The sequence below is a fragment of the Amblyomma maculatum genome, chromosome 1 (assembly GCF_055883805.1).
Source record: "Amblyomma maculatum isolate TAMU_Amacu chromosome 1, ASM5588380v1, whole genome shotgun sequence".
Classification (NCBI taxonomy): Eukaryota; Metazoa; Arthropoda; class Arachnida; order Ixodida; family Ixodidae; genus Amblyomma; species Amblyomma maculatum.
Window position 1 is genome coordinate 6,407,586 of NC_139344.1, and position 19,784 is coordinate 6,427,369.

At 43.6% G+C, this 19,784-nt stretch overlaps 1 protein-coding gene across 1 annotated transcript in view; it reads right to left on the reverse strand.

The window, feature by feature from the left end:
* Window positions 1-18,551, reverse strand: part of LOC146201562 (uncharacterized) — a 39,657-nt gene extending 21,106 nt beyond the window's left edge. Inside the window, exons 1-2 of the mRNA XM_084598505.1 lie at window positions 18,474-18,551; window positions 17,560-17,620 (exon numbers count right to left, since the gene is read on the reverse strand). Of these exons, the coding sequence (XP_084454631.1) occupies window positions 17,560-17,620; window positions 18,474-18,551 (139 nt within the window). The remainder of the gene's footprint in view (window positions 1-17,559; window positions 17,621-18,473) is intronic.
* Between the last annotated feature and the right edge of the window lie 1,233 nt (window positions 18,552-19,784).

The following is a 19,784-nucleotide window of genomic DNA, read 5'->3' on the forward strand; positions in this document are numbered from 1 at the left end:
ATGTGAAGCATGCATTCCGGTCAAGGAGCAGAGTAGCGAAGCATGAAGGCAGCATTGTACCTACGTCAAATAAAGGACGCACCGAAGGTGACCTGTGACGCGTGTTTGAAACTAGGCTGATGGAAGTTGGGCCACCCTTAAGCTATCCTCTTGGCAGTAAGTAGCACTTTCAAATTTGTCCTTTAAGCTCCGCCTTTAACGGCCCCATTTAGAAAGCTCTTTACCTCAGTCACGATGCCTTAGGAGCGGCTCGCCTCACTTCGGTCAGATTTTAAATACGTCTTGCAAGGAGTGCATAGTAAGGACTTCCAGAGAGCCTTCTCTTCTCGAGGTAGACGCGGCGATACTTCCATGCTTCCTTACCCCACTTCTTCACCTGAAAGCATGCTTCCCTGCAAAACAGCTGCCTCTGCGCTTGCGCAGTAAGGCGTCCGCGGTAACTGAGGCGACGCCGAGTTCCAAGTGACAGAACAGGCAGAGCTAACATACTCTTCTGCCGCTGCAAAACCGCTGCTGTGCAAAAGCTGTCAGACCAACAATGTTCTTCGGCCAATCTATTCAGTGAATTGACATAATACGTGCTCGTGTAAAATACAAATGACCCCCATATGAGCGTTCCTCGAAAAAAAAAACGTCATAGATGTGTACTTCCTCATTTCTAATTTATACGGATATAGCTCGAATATCACGCACCAATTCTTGACACCGAACGCGTACAAGGGTCTCATCATTGCTCTGAGTGCCTCCTTGCACAGGGGTGGCTAAGGTGGTTCGAAAATTGAATAGCTTCCTCCTACGTTTGCTTGAGTTGCAGAACCATGAAAGGCTCGCCGTATAAGTAAAGAAACCGTTTGAGCTTATAGAGCGTTGTGGAATTTTGCCCTAAGGGATTGACACAACGTCGTTACCCCCATCGGAAAAACTACAGGAAATTTTATGCTCCCGCAATAGAATTTCTGAGCAGTTTTTGATATTAACTTGTTGTGACAACAGAAATTTCTGTATTAACATCGAAATTTTCTGGAGTTACACACAAAAAAGGATTACAGAACAACAGGCTATAACAGAAAATTCCTGCAGCGAATGTAAGTTACTACTAGCAAGTACTTCAGAACTGCAGAAAATTATCACGTGTTCCACAAAACTACAGAAAATTTCGTCTTATTTTTTAAACGGTTTTCTACTTTTTTATTATTTTTTTTAATTAAATAATGGCTCTCATCTGCGGCTCTACTGGGGGATGCTCGTTCTTGTAGATCCACTTTGCTACTCGCTTAATCACAAGTTCTAGAATTTGTGCCTCTATTATCTCACAAAGGCTCATGAATATGGTCAGGAACCTTTGTAATGTTTATTTGCTTCTGCTGAGAGCCGCGAGCATGAGGCCTTATCACTCTGCTTGCACTGCGTAGGACTGTCTAGAGCTTTTTTGTTTATTTTCGTTGTCGCCGAAATGCGGCTTCATCATTTTCTTTGTCGCGCAAGATGCGCCGAGATGTATCTCGGATGATTGCAGCCACCCGCGTCTGTTTCGACATTGTTCCAGGTTGTTCTAGTCACCTTTGGCGGGTTTATCCATAGTTGTTATTTCGCCCACTTTGAATTAATCGCTGACCGTGCAACGCAAAATCAAATTTCGACGGCCGACGATTAAGTTTGCTCCTCTATCGCCGCAGCCAAGTTGCTTAATTATTTTGCGGGCGCAAGTCATCCCGAAAAATTGTTCCTTTCAGTGCAACGCTAGACTCTTTGTTTGCATACGATCTTTTCACCACCACGTGCAATATACACTTTTAAGCTACCACATTATGTGAAAGACCCCCCTCCATAGACGAAAAGTCCTTCTTTAACCAAACCATATGAAAGTGCCTATGCTGGCCTAAAGGTATCCATAGCCTCCTTTATACTGTAGTATAAAGGAGGCTATGAAGTAGGGTGTATGATCCGGAATCTAAGGGTCCCTACTTCGATTTCCACCTCACCCTCCTATTTCAAAAGCGCTGCCGGAGTTCGCAGCTTCTGCCACCTCTGCCTTGCTATGCGATCTCGCAGTGTCACATGACCCGCCGACCAATCAGTGTCCATGTCTCCTGTAAATTGCCAGAGGCATGCTACTGATTTTGTGTAAAGGGACCGGCTCGCAGTAAGTAGAAGTTAATCCTAGGTAAAATGGCTCTATCACCTAACCCACTCTTATCAACAGACGCCCAGGTTTGATTAGATAGATGTCTGCAGGGCCACAGTTGGAAGAAATGCTTCGAGGAATTTCAGACCTTGAGGTGGTCCTGACTGCCCTAAGTTAACTTTATTTCGCCAGGATCAGGCAAGATGCTAGTTCAGATTTTATCTCTTTATTTTCTCTCCATTTCTGTCATGACATCAACCTAACGGCAGAGCATATCTTACTAGTAGGATGAATGTCAAAAGAACGACTTCCACCTATACATTTTAACTAAATTCGCCAGTTTCTGCCTAAAACAGAAAACATTTGTCAGTGCTGCATTTTTTTTTGTCGTTTTAGTCCTGATCCGGGTGTTGATTGCATTGATTGATTGCAACCTTGAAGTTGTGCTCTAACTTGCCGCTGAATAGAAATGCTTCGACCACAAAACGGTGAGGCGTGAATAAGGAAGGCACTTTTTAATGGCATCTATAGAAATCCACAGTCTGTGAGACAGGCAGGCTGCTTCACAAGAGCGAGATTGCTGATTAAACATGGATGGCACCCACCACTTTTCCACACATGCAAACAGGACAAGCCTTCAAGCCTTTGTTGCATGACGCCACAATTCCCACGAATCTTCTCCTCTCTGCAGGCTGACTTCCCAGAAAAAAGAAAAAGGAAATAAATATTTTCAAAGAAGAAGTTAAACATTACGAAAGCGCTGAAACTACGCTCACATCTTTCCACCATAGTGCGTTGATGTCTTCCATTCGCAGGGAGGGAAAGGCGGTCGGCCGAGGTGAGCGAGTGAACGATGAAAGAAATTAAAGGCCCAGCTAGAATGACCCCGTAAATGACGAACGAGCTGCACGTGGAACCATCATCATTTGGCGTTGACGAGAAAAACGGGTAGCCGGGCATCTTTGTAGACCATGTAAGCAGAAGTTGCCGCAGGCAAGGCATCCATAAAGCAGAGCATCTATAGGGCAGAAACAGCACAACCCATTACGCAACTCGACCGTGAAAGCCGACCTTATTACACGCTGTGAAGAAAAGGGGGCTTTAAATGGCAAAGGAGAGGTGAAGAGGGAGGAGGAGAAGGAAACTTTGGCTTTGTCTCTTGGAGAATTCTCGCTTGATCGCCAAAGGGTTACGCGAGAAACAGCATCACATGCAGCAAATATCTCAAGAAGCAAGAGCAATGTCATCACAGCAGAGCTGCGGCAATTCTTTAGAGAATGATTCTAAATATAAACAAGTTATCTGCGTCTACGCCGTCAAGACGTAGTCGCCTGTTTATCGTTCGCGGAACTTGCACGCAATTCTTTTTTTTTTTTTTTTTTCGTGATACCATGCTTTGAAGAGGTCCATCCTTCGACGCCTCCTCTAGACTTGCTCTCTCTGTTCGAATATGCTCAACGGAAGCGTCCGAATGACACGGCATTCAGCTTCTCTACTTTCTTTTCGTTTCTTTGTTTGCAGCTTTCGAGGACTGTCCCGCCGAGCGAGGCAAAATTTAGCATGCAGGACGCGTTGCGCAGCCGGGGGATACCCGGCAAGAACTGCGAGCGCGCCCAGATGCGCAGTGGGAGCCAACGGACGAGAGTGCATACGATTTGCAAACCACGTGCAAGTTTCTGGCGCCTTTCGTATTCTTGTTCTTTGCAGCAAACAGCTTTCCACGACAGGCGTCACGAAGAACCTACCTTGACATCACGAGTGCCGCGAGCAGAACTCATTAACAAACCACGCTTCTACACGCGGCACGTCGTTCCATCACTGAATGATAGCTATCTGGGTACGATGCGATTTCTTTTTTACACTTCGCATAACATGTGCGCTCTCGAAGGGACACCGTCGCTTTAATTAGGGTCGCTGGGCGTAACGCCATCACTCAAAAAGCATTCGATGACGTGAGAAACACAACTTAGCCGGAGCTGTCCCATGGCTTCGAGCGCTGTCGTCTATCTCTATCCCCTTCTCTACCACTGCGTGTGGTTAGGTTCAGTGACTTTGGGCGTTCAGATAACACTAGGAATATTTTCGCATGTTTACTCGTGAATGGCTCCTTTATAACTAACACTGCGTTTATTTCACGGCGCGCTTGCTATTATAAAGCACCGCCACGCACGAATAAAGGTTAGATAAAGGAATGGCAGGGGATGGATTGAACTATTCATTTATAATCGATGCAGTACAATCGGTTGCCTCTTTAGCCATTCAGGGAATTTAGGTGCTCTCTTCTGAACTTCACCGCAGAACTTCACTTTCTTCACCGCAGAGTAAAGAGCAAAGTAGGCGCAGAATGTATGCATCGCCCAAGTAAAAGTCACGCGAACGTCATAAAAATTGCGCTGATATTCGTTTTTAAATTCTCGGCAAATAAAAATCGCTCAGTGCAGTTTCTGTAATGTAGAGGCACTACTCCTCTACCACTCTGGTGATTGGGGCTGATCCCTCTCCTTGAAAGTTTTTCACAGTTATTTCACCAGGTCACTCTCCTTTATCTCAAAGGCACAGATAAAGAGAGATGGGGGATAAAGGCAAAGGCTTTATCTCCCATCGGTATTGTTATAGCGCGCTGATCCCTTCAGTACCGGCGAGGCACACTGCCTGTCATGCTCACAACGATCCCTTGGTTTTCACACTCCGTTCTTTATTTTGTTTTTATTTTTTATATAGTGCGGGTAGGCGGATAGGCATTGAGAAGTATTAATAAACCACCCGTATGAGTTTGGTTTGTGGGGTTTAATGTCGCAAAGCGACTCAGGCTATGAGAGACGCCGTAGTGGAGGGCTCCTGAAATATCGACCACCTAGGGTTCTTTAGCGTGCACCGACATCACACAGCAGCCGCCGCAGCCGGGATTCGATACCGCATCTTTGAGCACAGTAATCGAGGGACTTAACCACTGCCCCACCACGGCGGGCCAAACCCCCCGTAGTGTCAGTGACACTATATTGCATCATGGCTCTTACTCAGACGTGGTCGCACGTGGTCGTCCTACTAGTTTCTTGACGTGCCAAAGCATAAATAATTAGTTCCCTTGCCAAGACTGATCTAACAGAGGCTCTTCTTAACTTTTCCTTAATCAGTGCAAACAGGAATGACCTTTTTTTATTGCATTCGCTTGCTTTGCCTCTGGTTAACTACCGAGTTTTTTCGCAATGATCAGAGTTGCCGCTCACTGTGCATAGAAGTGCATAAAATAAGAAGTGCAAATGTGCGTAGAAGTTGCAATCGCATATTTTGTTTTTCTCTGTATCACCTGAAAGACGCAGAAAACTTCCTTTTGCGACTGAACATGAGCCATATCATTTCAAAGTTATAGGATATGACGACTGTGTTCAGCTGGTTTGGTAGCGCTAAGGCTTATATAGTAGGGTATACCTCTGCAGCATTGAAAGGTATTGGGTTTATAATCACGTCATGAGTAAAACTCTGCAACTGGCCTGTGAATTTATCAATTTCCGACTTCGGCTCAGAAATTTGAACACCTGATAAACTTTCAACATAAATTCATTTTGGTCGTGAAAAAGAAACATGCATTAGTGTAAATAGTTGCCAGACCAGCGTAGTACAAACTCCTCAGCCTTCTGACCAGAACACAACCGGTTTCGGAGTTCAACGGCGTACACTCGCTTCCTTACACGCCGTTCATAGACTCCTTGCGAATTCTCCACCCCTCCCCTCACTTATTCTTTTTTTTCTTTTGGAGATTAAAATCGGTTATCGGGACAAAGTCCATTTTTAATGCAGCCGTTGTGGAATCCACGGCTCCGAAGAAGAAGCTTATCGCTGCAGTCATTCTGCAGCCATGTCTAGGCGTCAACGCCGAGCACTGAGGCCCTCCCACACAAGGCCGGGTGAATGTCATGCTTTATTCTGTTCTTTACTTTTCTTTCATTCGGGCCCTCCAGCATCCGGTGACAGGGAGCCTCTTCGCTCGCATTAGCGACGCCCAGCCGCGCAAGAGCCGCGCTCGAATTCTGAGAAATGAGTCCGACTGCCCGAGTCGTGACAGCCGGCATTAGGCGGTCAGCAGCACTTCACACAGCAGGCAACCTCCTGGCCGCGTCCTTACCCCCCGCGGCTTTAGTTAAGTTCTCTTCACTTCACCGCTTCACATCTGCAACCTTGCCTTTCTCAGGGTGCTGTACCCGGACTTTGACCAGGCAGTTAGTGCAATGGTTTTTTTTTTTTTTTTTTTTTGCTCCACGCGGCTAGCGAACTGCCACGCTGTACTGGAGAAATGAAGCCTGTCATGACTCTCTCCCCATGGTACGCCACTGGCATGCGTTTTATTTGTGTTTAGTTGTGTTCGGACGTGCACCTGTGGTTATACGGCAACCCTCGGAGCGGACACTTGCCTCGTCAGCTTGTAAAAGAAAAAAAAAGCATCTACTCGTTAAATAAATCAGGCAAGGGTGCAAGCTCTGACGTAGACAAGTTTGGTGCTGTCATAGTAGTAAGCAATGTGCCCTTTTGATCGGTACGTCATAAATATTAAGCAGGTATCGTCCTCGCAGCATGCAATCTTTGACTCCGGAGAAACCCCACAAGGTTGGCTGCTGGCATCCATGCGATCAGGTTAAGGAAGAGTGAAATCATTGTCCGAACCACCAGCCCACGGGGTATTCTGACACTTTCCTGGGTATCCTCCGACCGCAGCGTCGCTAAGGGTCCCCGTCCACTCTAGACGGATATATGACGCGTCCAGTGGTAATCCCGCCCCCCTCCCCTCCCCAAGAGGCCCTAGAGAGAGAGAGAGAGAGAGAGAGGAGAGAGGTATTCTCTCATACACTAATCTCAAACTTCCACGAGTTCTTGTGGGATTAGATGAGCAGAGCGAAGAGTGAGCATATTGGCGTTTAAGCCCTTATTGGTGCTTGCAAAATTACGACAACTATTATTTGCCTCAGTAACGCGAATGTTTGCGCTAGATGGTTGAACATATTGAACCGAGCAACACACCGGCGCGCTTGTCTTCGTCCGTTCACCTCTATTTCTTGATTTTTTTTTTCCCTGGTGCTCTGTTCTGATCATAATTACCTTCTTACTACCAGTTTGTAAGGTAGCTAGGTTACTATATATCCATAGTGGTTCTTTGGGTGCTTCATGCTTCAAGTGCCAGCTGCAATCTGCAACTGAGGGCACTAAATGGTTAATAAACGCAGACTAAAATTTAAACAAAATATAGGCTTCATTTCAAACACAAGCTTGTAGACGCTACAGTGAAATGAGAAATGCAGGAGGAGGATTTCAGAAGACCAGTTCTTTTTACAACGACTGCTGCGTGTAACCTCGTGAAACGTAGCTTACATAATGAAAAGCAGCAGTAAGAAAAACTGGTCGCATTTTAGGTCACCTCTAGCATGAGCAACATCACGCTGTGTGGAATAAGCTTCTGGTTTCTACGTCCGAGAAACATTCTTGCCAGCCCAAAACGCGAAACAGCGAAGGGACGACTAGGAGGGAAGGCATAGGACACTGACTCATACAGCCATAACATCGATTACAGGGTATAAAAATATACCAGTAGTATATCTTTATTCGAAATAGAATGTATATCCAGGCAAGATTAGGTAGCAAGAAATATTCACCAGTAACGATAGCAATTAAGATGACAATGTTATAGCCATGGATGACTTTGGTCGGAACAAACTACAGTTTGGCACACAAAAACAAAACACCTTTTCTACCGCCACCGTATCCGCGCACACTTTTCGCATAGCAGTCGTCTATTCAATAATAACTGCAGTTTCCTTGCCGGTACGCTGAAGTCTTCCGACTACAGGAGTAGCTGTAGTGCACCATCAAATGCGTTCTCTCTCTCTTTCTCTCTCTCTCTCTCCTTTTCTTGGCTAGAGGGGCTACTGGTCGCCACTGATCTCAAGTTAATTTCGATATCAGTAGTCAGTGCTAGCCTCTACCGTATTCGTTTAGCCTCCTTGACAACGCAAACCATAGAGCGTGAAATCGTGGCGCAAGTACAGCTCTCCTTGTAGGACGCCTGCAAACAGGAAGAAGAGAAATTTCTAAAGTAGCACTCTTTGGTACCCCAGAAACGATGTTGATGACGCTCTTTCCACGACAAAAATCAGGCCCGGGTGCACTGTCCGCTGCAGTGGTTTTTTGTCGCCTTTTTTATTCCTTTTTTTAATTATGGCTGCGCTTATGGGCTTAGGTTCGATGCGTCGCCAACCATGAATGCAATAGCCGCAAACGCTCAAGCGCGTTGTTAAAAACAGCCGATGCTGTAGTTTTATAGCCTACTAACACCGAAACTGCACTGAAGGTGAAAATAGACTCGGAGTTGTTAGCAATTAGAAGCAGAAAATATCATGTGAACTAGAGAAGCATTAGCACTGGGCCTAACAGGGCTCAGGTCAGCGGCACGTTTTAGAATATTACCTTAGTATACGCACATCTAATCAGATCAATAAGCTTTGTCAGAAAAGTACTAATAAATTGACGATAATAAACATTAAAGCAATGCCCTTTATTCCTCAGGAACATTTCATATAAGACGGATCATTGTTACTGTAATATTTTGCTTAACAGAATCACAAAAAAAAAAGACGATCAATATTACTGGTGTCCCAAAGCTAATAGATGATATCTATGCCTTTGTTTTCGGTGGCAGTTCAGCACGAAATAGATCCGGTATTTTGTGTAGTGTTCATTTAGCGTAAATATAGAGACGCAGGGAGAATAAAAGAAAGGCAGGGAGGTTAGCCCGTCCTTATTCTGCTGATGACCTCCCTCTAGTTGAGAAGGAGGGTAAAAGCAGGGTGCACGAGGGCACAGTAGAAGTGTTAAATTCGGAGTATTGCACGGATCAATGCTGTCAAATAGTCCGTAACCACGCAGAACGCTCGCAATGGCCGTTCTGTGGTCACACCTAAACATGAACAAAGGCAAGCTTTTTGTATCTACCTTCTCGCAACCGTAGGCTCGTCTGTTCGAGAAGTGGGTAAGCATTGCTTACCTGCCCCCGCTCTCCACACCTAGCGAGTCCTTTACTATTATTCGTGCTACTTGATGATTCCAGGCCGACAATGATCATTTGAAATATTTCAGACAAGCAAAGCATCTTCAGGTAGGTGCGCTATACTTTGGCATAAGACGGCAAGATTTGTGGTCATGAACAAAGACGACTACTACCGGAAAGCTCAGGAAGCCGTCAACAGTAGCTTTGAGGCGACGGACCTCGTGAGGAGCTCCTTCACTAGGTACGCTTGGGGGTAACGAAGAGTTGTGTACGTATGGGTCTTGAGGAGCTAAGGATTGAGGTGAAAAGAAGTAGTGAGCTTTCTCAGAGACCATTCTTTACCGTGAACACTCACAAGGAAGGGTTGCCGTTCCGAATGATTTTTGAGGAGCGGGGTACATGGCAAAGGTATGTAGCCAAATATCTTCAGGCACACACCCGCTCTCCCCATCAATGACCCGTCCATGGTGCCAGAATCGGAGGAAATTATAGCCTTTTTCATGCACAATGAACCGGTAGGATGCCTATTCATCGATGTTAAAGACATGTTTTATAACATTCCACAGAAAGCCGCACTCTCAGCTCTGGAGGCGAGCATAGATGAATACGTGATTAAAAATGTAGAACTAGCAAATGTGGTATTTTGGAGTTACTGCGAGTATACATGGCTTCCATGTTTGTCGAGCATGATGGCATGTGTACAGCCAACGCGACGGGAGTTGCATAGGTTCATGCATAGAGCATTTGCTTTCCAATCTGTACATTGCGAAGGGCGACCGTCCGCTGAGAAATGAGCTAGAAGCCTTGGGCTTGTAGCGGGTTTCCGGTATGTTGACGACTTTCTACTTTGTTTGCCATACCGTATGGCCAGGTAGCTAGATATTGATCTTGTGTTACAGAAATTTAGAACGGTGTTCGCAGGTCTTGAATATACGCTTGAAATGCCAGAAAATTCCTGTATCAGGTTCCTCGACAACTAAATGCACTTGTACCCGGACCATACATGCTGGATGTACAGAACTAAACGTGAAAAGTCAATAATGAGGTATGACACATGACAATCTAAGCTTGAAAAAAGAAGTGCAGCGTACTCATCCCTCCGACAGTGTTAAGAAATCCTGTGTTCCCGAAATGGAAAGAAGTGTACAACTGCCAGTTCACAGGCTGGCCGCAAGTGGATTCCCCAAACGTTTGATTGGGTCAATAGCAGAGAAGTTTATTAGAGAGGTAACCAGGCCAGAAAATGGGAAAACGAAGGAAAAAGAAAGGGTGAGGCCGGTTGTTATACCATACGCCCACAACGTATCGCGCCGTCGTAAGAAAACAGCAGCAAAGCATGAAACCCCAGTTGTCTTTTCAGGCCCCCAAAACTAATCTCAATGTGCAGAAAAGTTAATTTCCGGGATAGAAAAAAAAAAAAATCAGCACGACATGCGGAATCGACCATCAAAAAAGATAATGAACTGGGATAAGTGTGTAGTGTACAGCATTTCTCTGTCTTATGAAAATTATGAGAAGGCAGGTTAAGGCAAAATATTTTTCTCGAGAAAACATTTCCTCATGTTAGAGCTTTTCTAAGTTCGCTCGAAGAACAGAAACGCTAGCTGCAGTCAAATTTTTTTTCAGTAAAAAGTGAACCAGATAAAATAATTGAACTTATTTTATCTTATTTTAAAGAAATTCTTCTTTTAAGTGACTTGATTAGTAAAGCAATAAAGCATTTTTTTTGTATTTGTACGTTCAATAAAAGCAAAAAAGAGATGTGGTGTTTAAAGAATTTTTTTATTCTGTTTTGGTTGGTAGTGTTGTTTATTTGTTTCTGTCGGGAAAAAAATATTATTAAAATCTACATAGTCGCGCCGGCAGGCAATGCTGAGCTGTTACTTCATTGCAGAAAAGCTCATTCGTGTCGCCGCCTATTTTTGTAGCAGAAATATGCATTCTGCCTCCTTGCGAGCCAAACGTATATGCTGGGTCGCTTCGCGACACAGCTAGTGCATGATGTATATTTGTCAGCCAATCAAGCCCTATTATGGGGGCTCGGGGAAGACAGGCAAACTACTACAGCATCGTTGTTATTGGTTAGCCCTGCATAATTTGCGTGGCGCTGAGGTTGTATAAATCACATATTCATTATGCCACAGCTGTTCTTCAACCGCTCCCTCAGTCTTCAAGAGGTTTATGTACCCTCACAGAAAAAGATTTTGAACTGCAAACTGGATATGTCTTTTTCTTTTTCTTTTTTTTTTTTTTTACTTTTGCTTCCATTGCTTTCTGTTTTCTCCTCTATCGCCGTTCAACGTTTCAGCCCTTGAATCATGAATGCTGGTGTCAGGCCACCTAATTGTTCATGGTCTCAATTTAGATGAATTTCTCGAGTGTTTTTAGACTATTATGTTGTTGCATCACGAAGTTTTTAGCGTAGCCGATCTAAAGTTTGTGAGCTGTAACGTTTTTTGGACTGTCATCGCCAAGGCAAATTTCTAACCCAGTTTTATTCTTCTATTTTGCAGCTTGGAACTCATATTGTTTTATTTCTGTTGATATTACTTTTCAATCATGCAAAACACCCTCTGGTAATTTAATCCGGAAATGATATAGTATCTCCAAGCATGCTCTTGCTCTCCGCCGTAGACTCTATTCAGTGCACCTACGGCCTCACGTCTCGAAAAAATGTCATTCTGCCAATTAATAATGCTCCACATCATGACAACAGGATATCAAGCACATATATTTGTTATTTTATTGCGATGAAGCTTCGTAAGAAAAATGATGAATGTTGTTTACTTGAGGGTGATTTTGCCTTTACTGCCTCAATTACTGCTCTCCGAAACGTCTGCATAGTATACTGAAGTAGAAAATGTAGTTAAGCAAACCAAAAGAAAGTTTTACCTGAAGCTTCCCAGTCGGTTGACTTAAGGCTCACAGAAACTATCCAAAATTGCCAAGCGCGGGAGAGACATCGAATGTGCGTGATAGCATGACGTGAGCGCAGTTGAGGGCAGTTCGCTTCAAAGAAGCACATTACAGTAGCGCTGAGTGCCCATGACCTTTATGCTTCCGTACATCCCACAATTTCCTTATCATCTGCAATTACAAAATAATGAGGTCCAGGCACAATATATCGCGTCTGGTAATCCGACGCCCTCGAAGTAGTCATGGTTTACTTAGTCATAAAAACACATTGTCGTAAAATGTGATGAGCATGCAAGCCACGAAAATTGATAATTTGATGGTTTTACTCAGGTAGAAAGGTAGGCAAGGTTGCCGATATAAGGAAGTATAACATGAAGAAAATTGAGCATGCTGTAAAGAACGGGGGAAGCCTTAAAGCGGTAAAGAAGAAATTGGGCATAGGCAAAAACCAGATGTATGCGATCATCACTAATATGGAAAAGATAGTCAAAGTAGCCGAGGAGTTCTATACAGCTCTCTACAGTAGCCAAAGTAGTCAGGACCGTAGTGAGATTGGCGGTAGAGAAAAACAGTCAGACGTTCCACCAGTGACGAAGGACGAAGTCATGAAAGCCCTAGAAACTATGAAAAGGGGGAAATCAGCTGGAGAGGATCAGATAACTACAGATTTGCTGAAGGACGGGGGGGATATCGTGCTAGAAAAACTGGCCACCCTGTATACGCAGTGCCTGGTGTCATCGACGGTACCGGAACCATGGAAGAATGCAAACATTATCCTCATTCACAAGAAAGGGGACTCTAAGGACCTTAAAAATTACAGACCAATCAGCTTACTGTCTGTTACGTATAAGGTATTTACTAAGGTAATCGCTAATAGAATTAGGACAACCTTAGATTGCAATCAAGCAAAGGATCAAGCAGGGTTTCGGAAACGGTACTCTACTATCGATCATATCCATACCATCAATCAGGTGATAGAAAAATGCTCGGAATATAACCAGCCCTTATACATAGCATTCATTGATTACGAAAAAGCATTTGACTCAGTTGAAACCTGGGCGGTGATGCAGGCATTGCGAAATCAGGGGGTAGACGAGCCGTACGTGAAAGTGCTGGAAGATATATATATAGGGGCTGCACAGCAACCATAGTTCTGCATAAAGAAAGTAACAAAATTCCCATAAAGAAAGGTGTTAGGCAAGGAGACACAATCTCCCCGGTACTATTCACAGCTTGTTTAGAGGAAGTATTCAGAGACTTGGAATGGGAGCAGTTAGGGATAAGGGTAGATGGAGAATACCTCAGTAATCTGCGATTTGCTGATGACATTGCCTTGCTAAGCAACTCAGGGGATGAACTGCAAATAATGATTGATGACCTAGACAGGAAAAGTAGAAAGGTAGGCTTGAAAATCAATATGCAGAAGACTAAAGTAATGTTCAACAGCCTCGGGAAGGAACAGCAGTTTACATTAGGCAGCGAAATACTGGAAGTAGTAGGCGAATATGTCTACTTAGGACATGTAGTAACCGCAGAAAACATTGGCTTACATATCATCAAAGTGCGCATTGGAAATAGAAAAATGGGCGGCGGCGTGTGCACGGTCGCTGAGTGTCAAAGGGTAGAAAGTCTAAACTGATTGTTTCTTTGTAAAACTGAGCACCTCTGTACGTGTTAGCCAATGATGGCACTGTTCGGCAATCGAAAAAAATTATTACTCCATTGTAATGTGCAACAAGCACGCTCCGTTTTGTCTCCTAAGAAAATGTAGTATTGACTATGTCAAAAAGGTTTTCATCCATATTAAATAATTAGGGGATAAATTCGTATTTTCCTGCAAACTGATTGTTGTTTGTTGTTGTTGTTGTTTAACTGAGCGCCCCTGTACGTGTTCAGCAATGAAGGCACAGTTCGGCAATGTGGCTGGTCATGGACTTTAAAAATATTTCTCCCCTAAGACAAAATATTTCCTCCAATAAAAACGTCTCCAGTACAAGCTATTGAATGTATGTGTAAAATTATACATCTTTCTTATTTTTAACTGGAGGACCTTGACTCTTATATTAAGTTAGATACCCAGGAAAAAGTCACTCTTGGTAAAATTTGAAGAAATTTTGAAGAACATCCCTAATTTCGCAGGTTTACATTATTTTCAAGTAAAAATACACCAACAAATAAAAGAGCTAGGAGAAGCCATGACTTAAATAATCGTGAAGTTCACGTAAAAACGAAGAAAAAACTTTTCCATACATCGCTTTTTTTTTTGTTTTGTTTTTTTGCTGCGTTAAGAAAACACGTAAATCTTAGATTGTGTCAATAATGCAGTCACATGAGATATCAACGCAAGTGAAACATTCTAAAATAACATTTTTCCTCCTACCCTGTTTTACTCTTGCCTTAAAAATAATTGCAGCCACATTCTGGGCCTTCGCTTAAATGTCAAAGGTCACCTACGTGACCACTTTATTTCTGAAGAAAGCGCTTTCTGAAACTCCATTCGAAATATCAACAAACTCAGTTTTGTTTTGCAAAAGAATCAACAGTGGTCGCTTTTGGGGCTTGCGATGTTTCGCGTGGAATGACCCCATGTTGGGCAATTGCGTAGTTATGCAAAAGAAAATTATTTCTCTGAAAAAATTATACTATAGTTCAATATTTTCGGTTTGGTTTGTGGGGTGTAACGTCCTAAACCGACACTAGCTGTATGAGACGCCTTCAATATTTTCGATATATAATTACTAGCCAAATTATCTTACACTTGCCTTCACGGGTGCAATGATCCTAAACATGAGTTAAGGAAACCAGCTCAAAGAATATAAGAGTATGAGTGCTCCGCCTTTTCGAGCATGGTCGTAGCGTTTGGAAAATAGTGAGAAATATGTATAACGGCTGCACAGCGGCTATTCTCCTCCGAAGGGAGAAGGGTAATTTTCGAATCAGGAATGGTGTTAGGCAGAGAGAAACAACCGCTCCAATACTAGGGCCTTGTGTTCTCGGCCGATAAAAAAATTTGCTGTGAGGAATAGAGTTTCAACGTTCATGCGGGGTACCTGAGCGATCTCCGTTTTGTTATTGACACTGCCTTGATCAGGGGTCGAATTGGAGTGCAAAGCATGACCCAGGGCCAACAGATGCAACCAGAACAATGGTTCAGAAATTCAGTATGAATATATTTCTAAACGAATGTTAGTCTCCGAAGGGAAGAACAGTTTACGATAGGCAACGAAGCGTTACGAGGGAGGGTAGTAACCGCTGGTCCATATCAAGAGAATGAAATCGGTAGCAGAATAATAATGAGTCCAAGCGCATTTGGCAGGCACAAATAGAGGCTTACCAGTGCCCCTCAAGCAGGAATTATTTAAATGCTTAATCTTACTAGTCGAATCCAGGGAGCACAAATGTGGAGCTCAATGAAAAGAGGTGAACTTAAAATGAAAAACAAAACAAAAACAAAACAAAAAAAAAACGCAGCGGGTTATGGAGGGGAAAAAGAAGAGATTTGACGTTATGAGACACGAAGTTATTAAAAAGATCTAGGAAACAAACGCGAGTGACTGATATCATATAAATAAGTCAAGAACAGGAAATGAGAGTTGGCAAGGTATATGATACCAACTTAAGATGGTAATTTAACGAAACGGTGTGTCCTCGAAAACAAAGCAAGCGCCGCAGGGGCGTCTTAGAAATAGATGGACAGGTGAGATTAGGCAGTTTGCGTGGATAACGCATGCGCAGTTGGCTCAAGATAGGGTTGACTGAAGGGGTACGTCGGAGGCCTTTGACCTACAGTATAAGTAGTGAAGTTGCGGCTGCTTATGATAATGATTATCATATATCTATGAACGCTCATAACTGACGATCCTGGTACAGCTGTTGATTCAAAACTATTAGATCAACGTTCCACAGGCGGTGAAGATGATGACTTTCCTGTGATAGTAAAAAGGTTTGGCAAAGATCTGACAACATTATGAGCGCTCTGAATGCGAGGTTTATTATGGCTGTTCCTATAAAAGTGGATATTCTGGCGCTTCACTCAAGGGAGCTGTAACGTGGCGGAAGGCGCCTTCCAATTATTCCGGCCAGTTTTGAGGCGGCTTACCGTGCATCAAATTTTTAATAAAGATTTTTTTTTTTTTGTATTTCGCATTCTTCGACGAAATTCGATCATACCGACACGGATATTACTGTTACCTAATTAATATGCAGGCAGACCGAAATATCCGTTCGCATGCCGCTGAGGGTTACGATGGCTGCTCGAACAGCGGATGACGTGCTCAGAGGAAATCCGTGTAATTATTGAAATCACTTTATTGACATGGACGGAGAACGCAAGACTCAAGGGCACGGCCCGCATAGAAAATCCGTGGGCTTCATTCATAACAACCGTAATGCTTCGACCTCAAGATATGAAAAGGAAACCCCCAGAGGAACGCCCGCGAAGCCTCTAAATAAAGTTAAGCGCACTGACTCTCGCTTGGGAACTAAAAGCCACATCCTTTTTAGATAAAGTAATAATAAGGTTTATTTTTTTTTCTTCCCATCGAACATGGACAAACCCTCGATGTAACTCTGCAAAGAAAACAGGAAGACGTTCTAGCAGTTACCGCGGGTCCGCTAACGTTGTCATAAGAGGAAAATGTTGGCTAAAGAACACCAATTAAAAGCTCTGAAAAGTAGTCTGTCGTAATACAGGATAGATGCATGTATTAAGAATTGAGCTCGTGTCAAGGGCTTTTAAAGATCTCTTCCAGCCGTTGGCAATCATTTCAGCTGTTCTGAGGTGAAATATGCATCGGTAGTGCACACGATAAAAAAGATATCAAGCTGGAAAGTGACCTAATTTTTGAAAACAATGAAGGCCGGAAAACACTCATTTAGCAATGGTGTATGCTGAAGGAAAATTCTCCATGCTGAGAACGTAGCGCAGTAAATTGATTGTAAATCTTTTCTTTAGCGCACAGATGCTGGTCGCTAAATGCAGTTTGCAGTGATTCGCCTTCTATAAGTTTATTTGATATTTTTGAAAACATTCAAGAGTTGTGAGCTTCTCAGTGAATCACACAATGCAATAGCTATTGAAGTTTTACGCGGCACAGTACACAGGTAAGTCTAGTGTATTCATCTTAATTAGAATTCACTGTATTTGAGCGAAACAAAGTTTTGCCGTCTAAGAGGCAACATATGTCATGCAAAGCGTTTGTTACTTAACGGCTCTAATTTGTGCTCGGGATATGATACGGATCCTAAAATTTGCACTCCTTAACTGTAGCAGATGAAAAAGCGAAATAGCTGAGGCGTTCATAATGAGCCACACAGTGAAAAAGCTTTAGATGTGAACCGACAATTTCCGCTGGTGTAACACATAAATATAGTATTATTTGTGAGTCGCTCCTTTCGAAGTTTTTTTCTGTGGGGCAATAATTCCTTTTCCTCGAGATTCACATCAAGCCAATGAATAAATTCATCTCAGCATCTTGCAACATACTTCTTTCCTGAGTGAAACGTAAAGGTCCCTCGGTGTGCACGCCATGTGCACGCTCCCATTCCTATCCGCGCACCGATGTACCCTAGTGAACTTGCAAAACAAGGCGAAAGGCATCGAGGCATCCTAGCGAAACACCTTCACTCCCGCCATCTAGAAACAGATCGAAAAAACAGGCCTCAGATTTTCTTTCGCTTCTCCTCCTCCTGTCATTCTCTCCACGATTCTACCGACCTACAAAACGTGCACAACGGAATGGTGCTGCCATCTATGTTTGACTATTACAAGCTCAATCTACTAGGATCTGCCACGGCCGCTCTCGAGGGGAAGCACGCTTCTAAAGGGCGCGCGCTCTCCCTCGAGAACGGCCGTGGATCTGCTAAATTTCATTTCGGAGTCCGCCGTCCTCACCCTAACATGAAGTAACCTGCCAATTCCCCCCTTTCGACTTCAAGTGAACCTTGTAAATGAAGATTTACGATTAAATGATGGGAGCCGTCTTGAAAGGGCCTCACTACTTTTTTTATTTATTACGGACACTTGCATTACCACTGAGAAAACTCAGACACGTGGTAAAGAATTTCGATTTACCTTCATTGATTTGGGAAAAACACCCTCGCATATAGTGAAAACTGATACATACTTTGCATGAAAACGGAAAGAAAAAGCTTCAAGCCGAAGGTGGCCTCTAGTGTTTACTGAAAAGTCCCTGCCAGTAGATTATGACTGCAATACAAAAAAAAAAAAAAAAAAAAAAGCAGCTTTCCGTTTTGTTTGGCTATTAATGACTGATTGTTGATCGCAGTATTCACTGCTTCAGAAATAACTTTGGGAGTATAACGCGGCTAAACTTAGCATATGTGCGAAACAGTAGTTGTAGTTTGCGTGTGTATATGACATTGGCGCTGTTTTCTTGCCCCCTGTTTTTCACGCGGCTCCAAGCAGCGTATTTCATCTTCTGACAACTGTCGCGAAGGGCCAGGCTCGCTATCCATTTCCAGCAGACTGAATTCCCCTGGTAATCACACGGGTTACACGTTTAACCTATGTGTCGCATACGTCACTGCTGACGTCACAAATTCGTTTAATCTACAAAAGCTTATGAACAAGAAAATTTAAAACAGGTGATGGCAGGGCCATGTCATCTGTCAGCAACCTCCTGCCAGAGGCACGCTTGGGATGAGGAGCGTGATGTATGCTGCCGAAGTTGCCAGGAGCGACAAAGATGTAAAGGCTATATATTTATTTTATCCGAGCCTTACAAACGTACCCGCGTGACCTAGGGGCAGCGTGTCTAACTAGGGGTCCAAAGGTTCTCGACAGCCGGATTTCGATCTCACCCTCCCATGTCAATGGCAAAGCCCGAGTTGTCAACCTATCGGCAGAGGTTTTACCAGCCAAATACGTCCTACGAGACCACTAACACATTTGCGAAAAAAAAAAAAAAGAAAAAAAAACATTCGACCCAAGAAAATATACCATATTTATTGAGACCATAAAAGGGTACAGTGCTATATCGGCCGAAGATAATTCTCGTCATCCATTTATACCACCAAGAGCCTCCTTATTTGGCTTTCTCCACCACTCCGCTGGCACAGTGGGCAAGGTATCACGCATGTTCTGGTGGGACAGCAAAATCAGGGTAACTGTTGCGTGGTTTAAGTACGAGAAAGGCATCAACATATAGCTCAAAATCGCGACTTTTTAAGCTTGTTGGTGCATGATTATAGCGAGATCGTAGCGCAGAGTATAGGACAGGACACAGGAAAAAACGAACAGCACAAGCGCTCCTGCTGTTCGTTTCATGTGTCCTTTCCTACTCTGCGCTAAAAACTCGCTATGATCAGCACGCGTTTAGGTTTTGGCCGTCGTTTGTTCCTGGAAAACACAGACGTTCGAGCACTAGGCATGAGGGTGAAACAGCCTTTGACCAAAATTTAGATTCACTTTTTTAGTACGCTCTAACAGCAAAAAAGCGTCATTAATTGTGTGAACGACTTTCAACATGCAAGCGGGGCGCCCGCTGTAATCGTGGAAAAACACTAGTAAAGCACTTTCTACGATTAGCCTGCCTGAAAGTTGGCTCACAAGTTATAATAACATGAGTGCAGACTTCGTCCATAATGACAAGCTTCAGAGCAGGTACGAAATTCTGAGAAGGCAACAGAATTTCAATGCCTTGCATTCTGCCTTCCTCCGGGGCTTCAGCAGAAATTAGTGCAACGCCT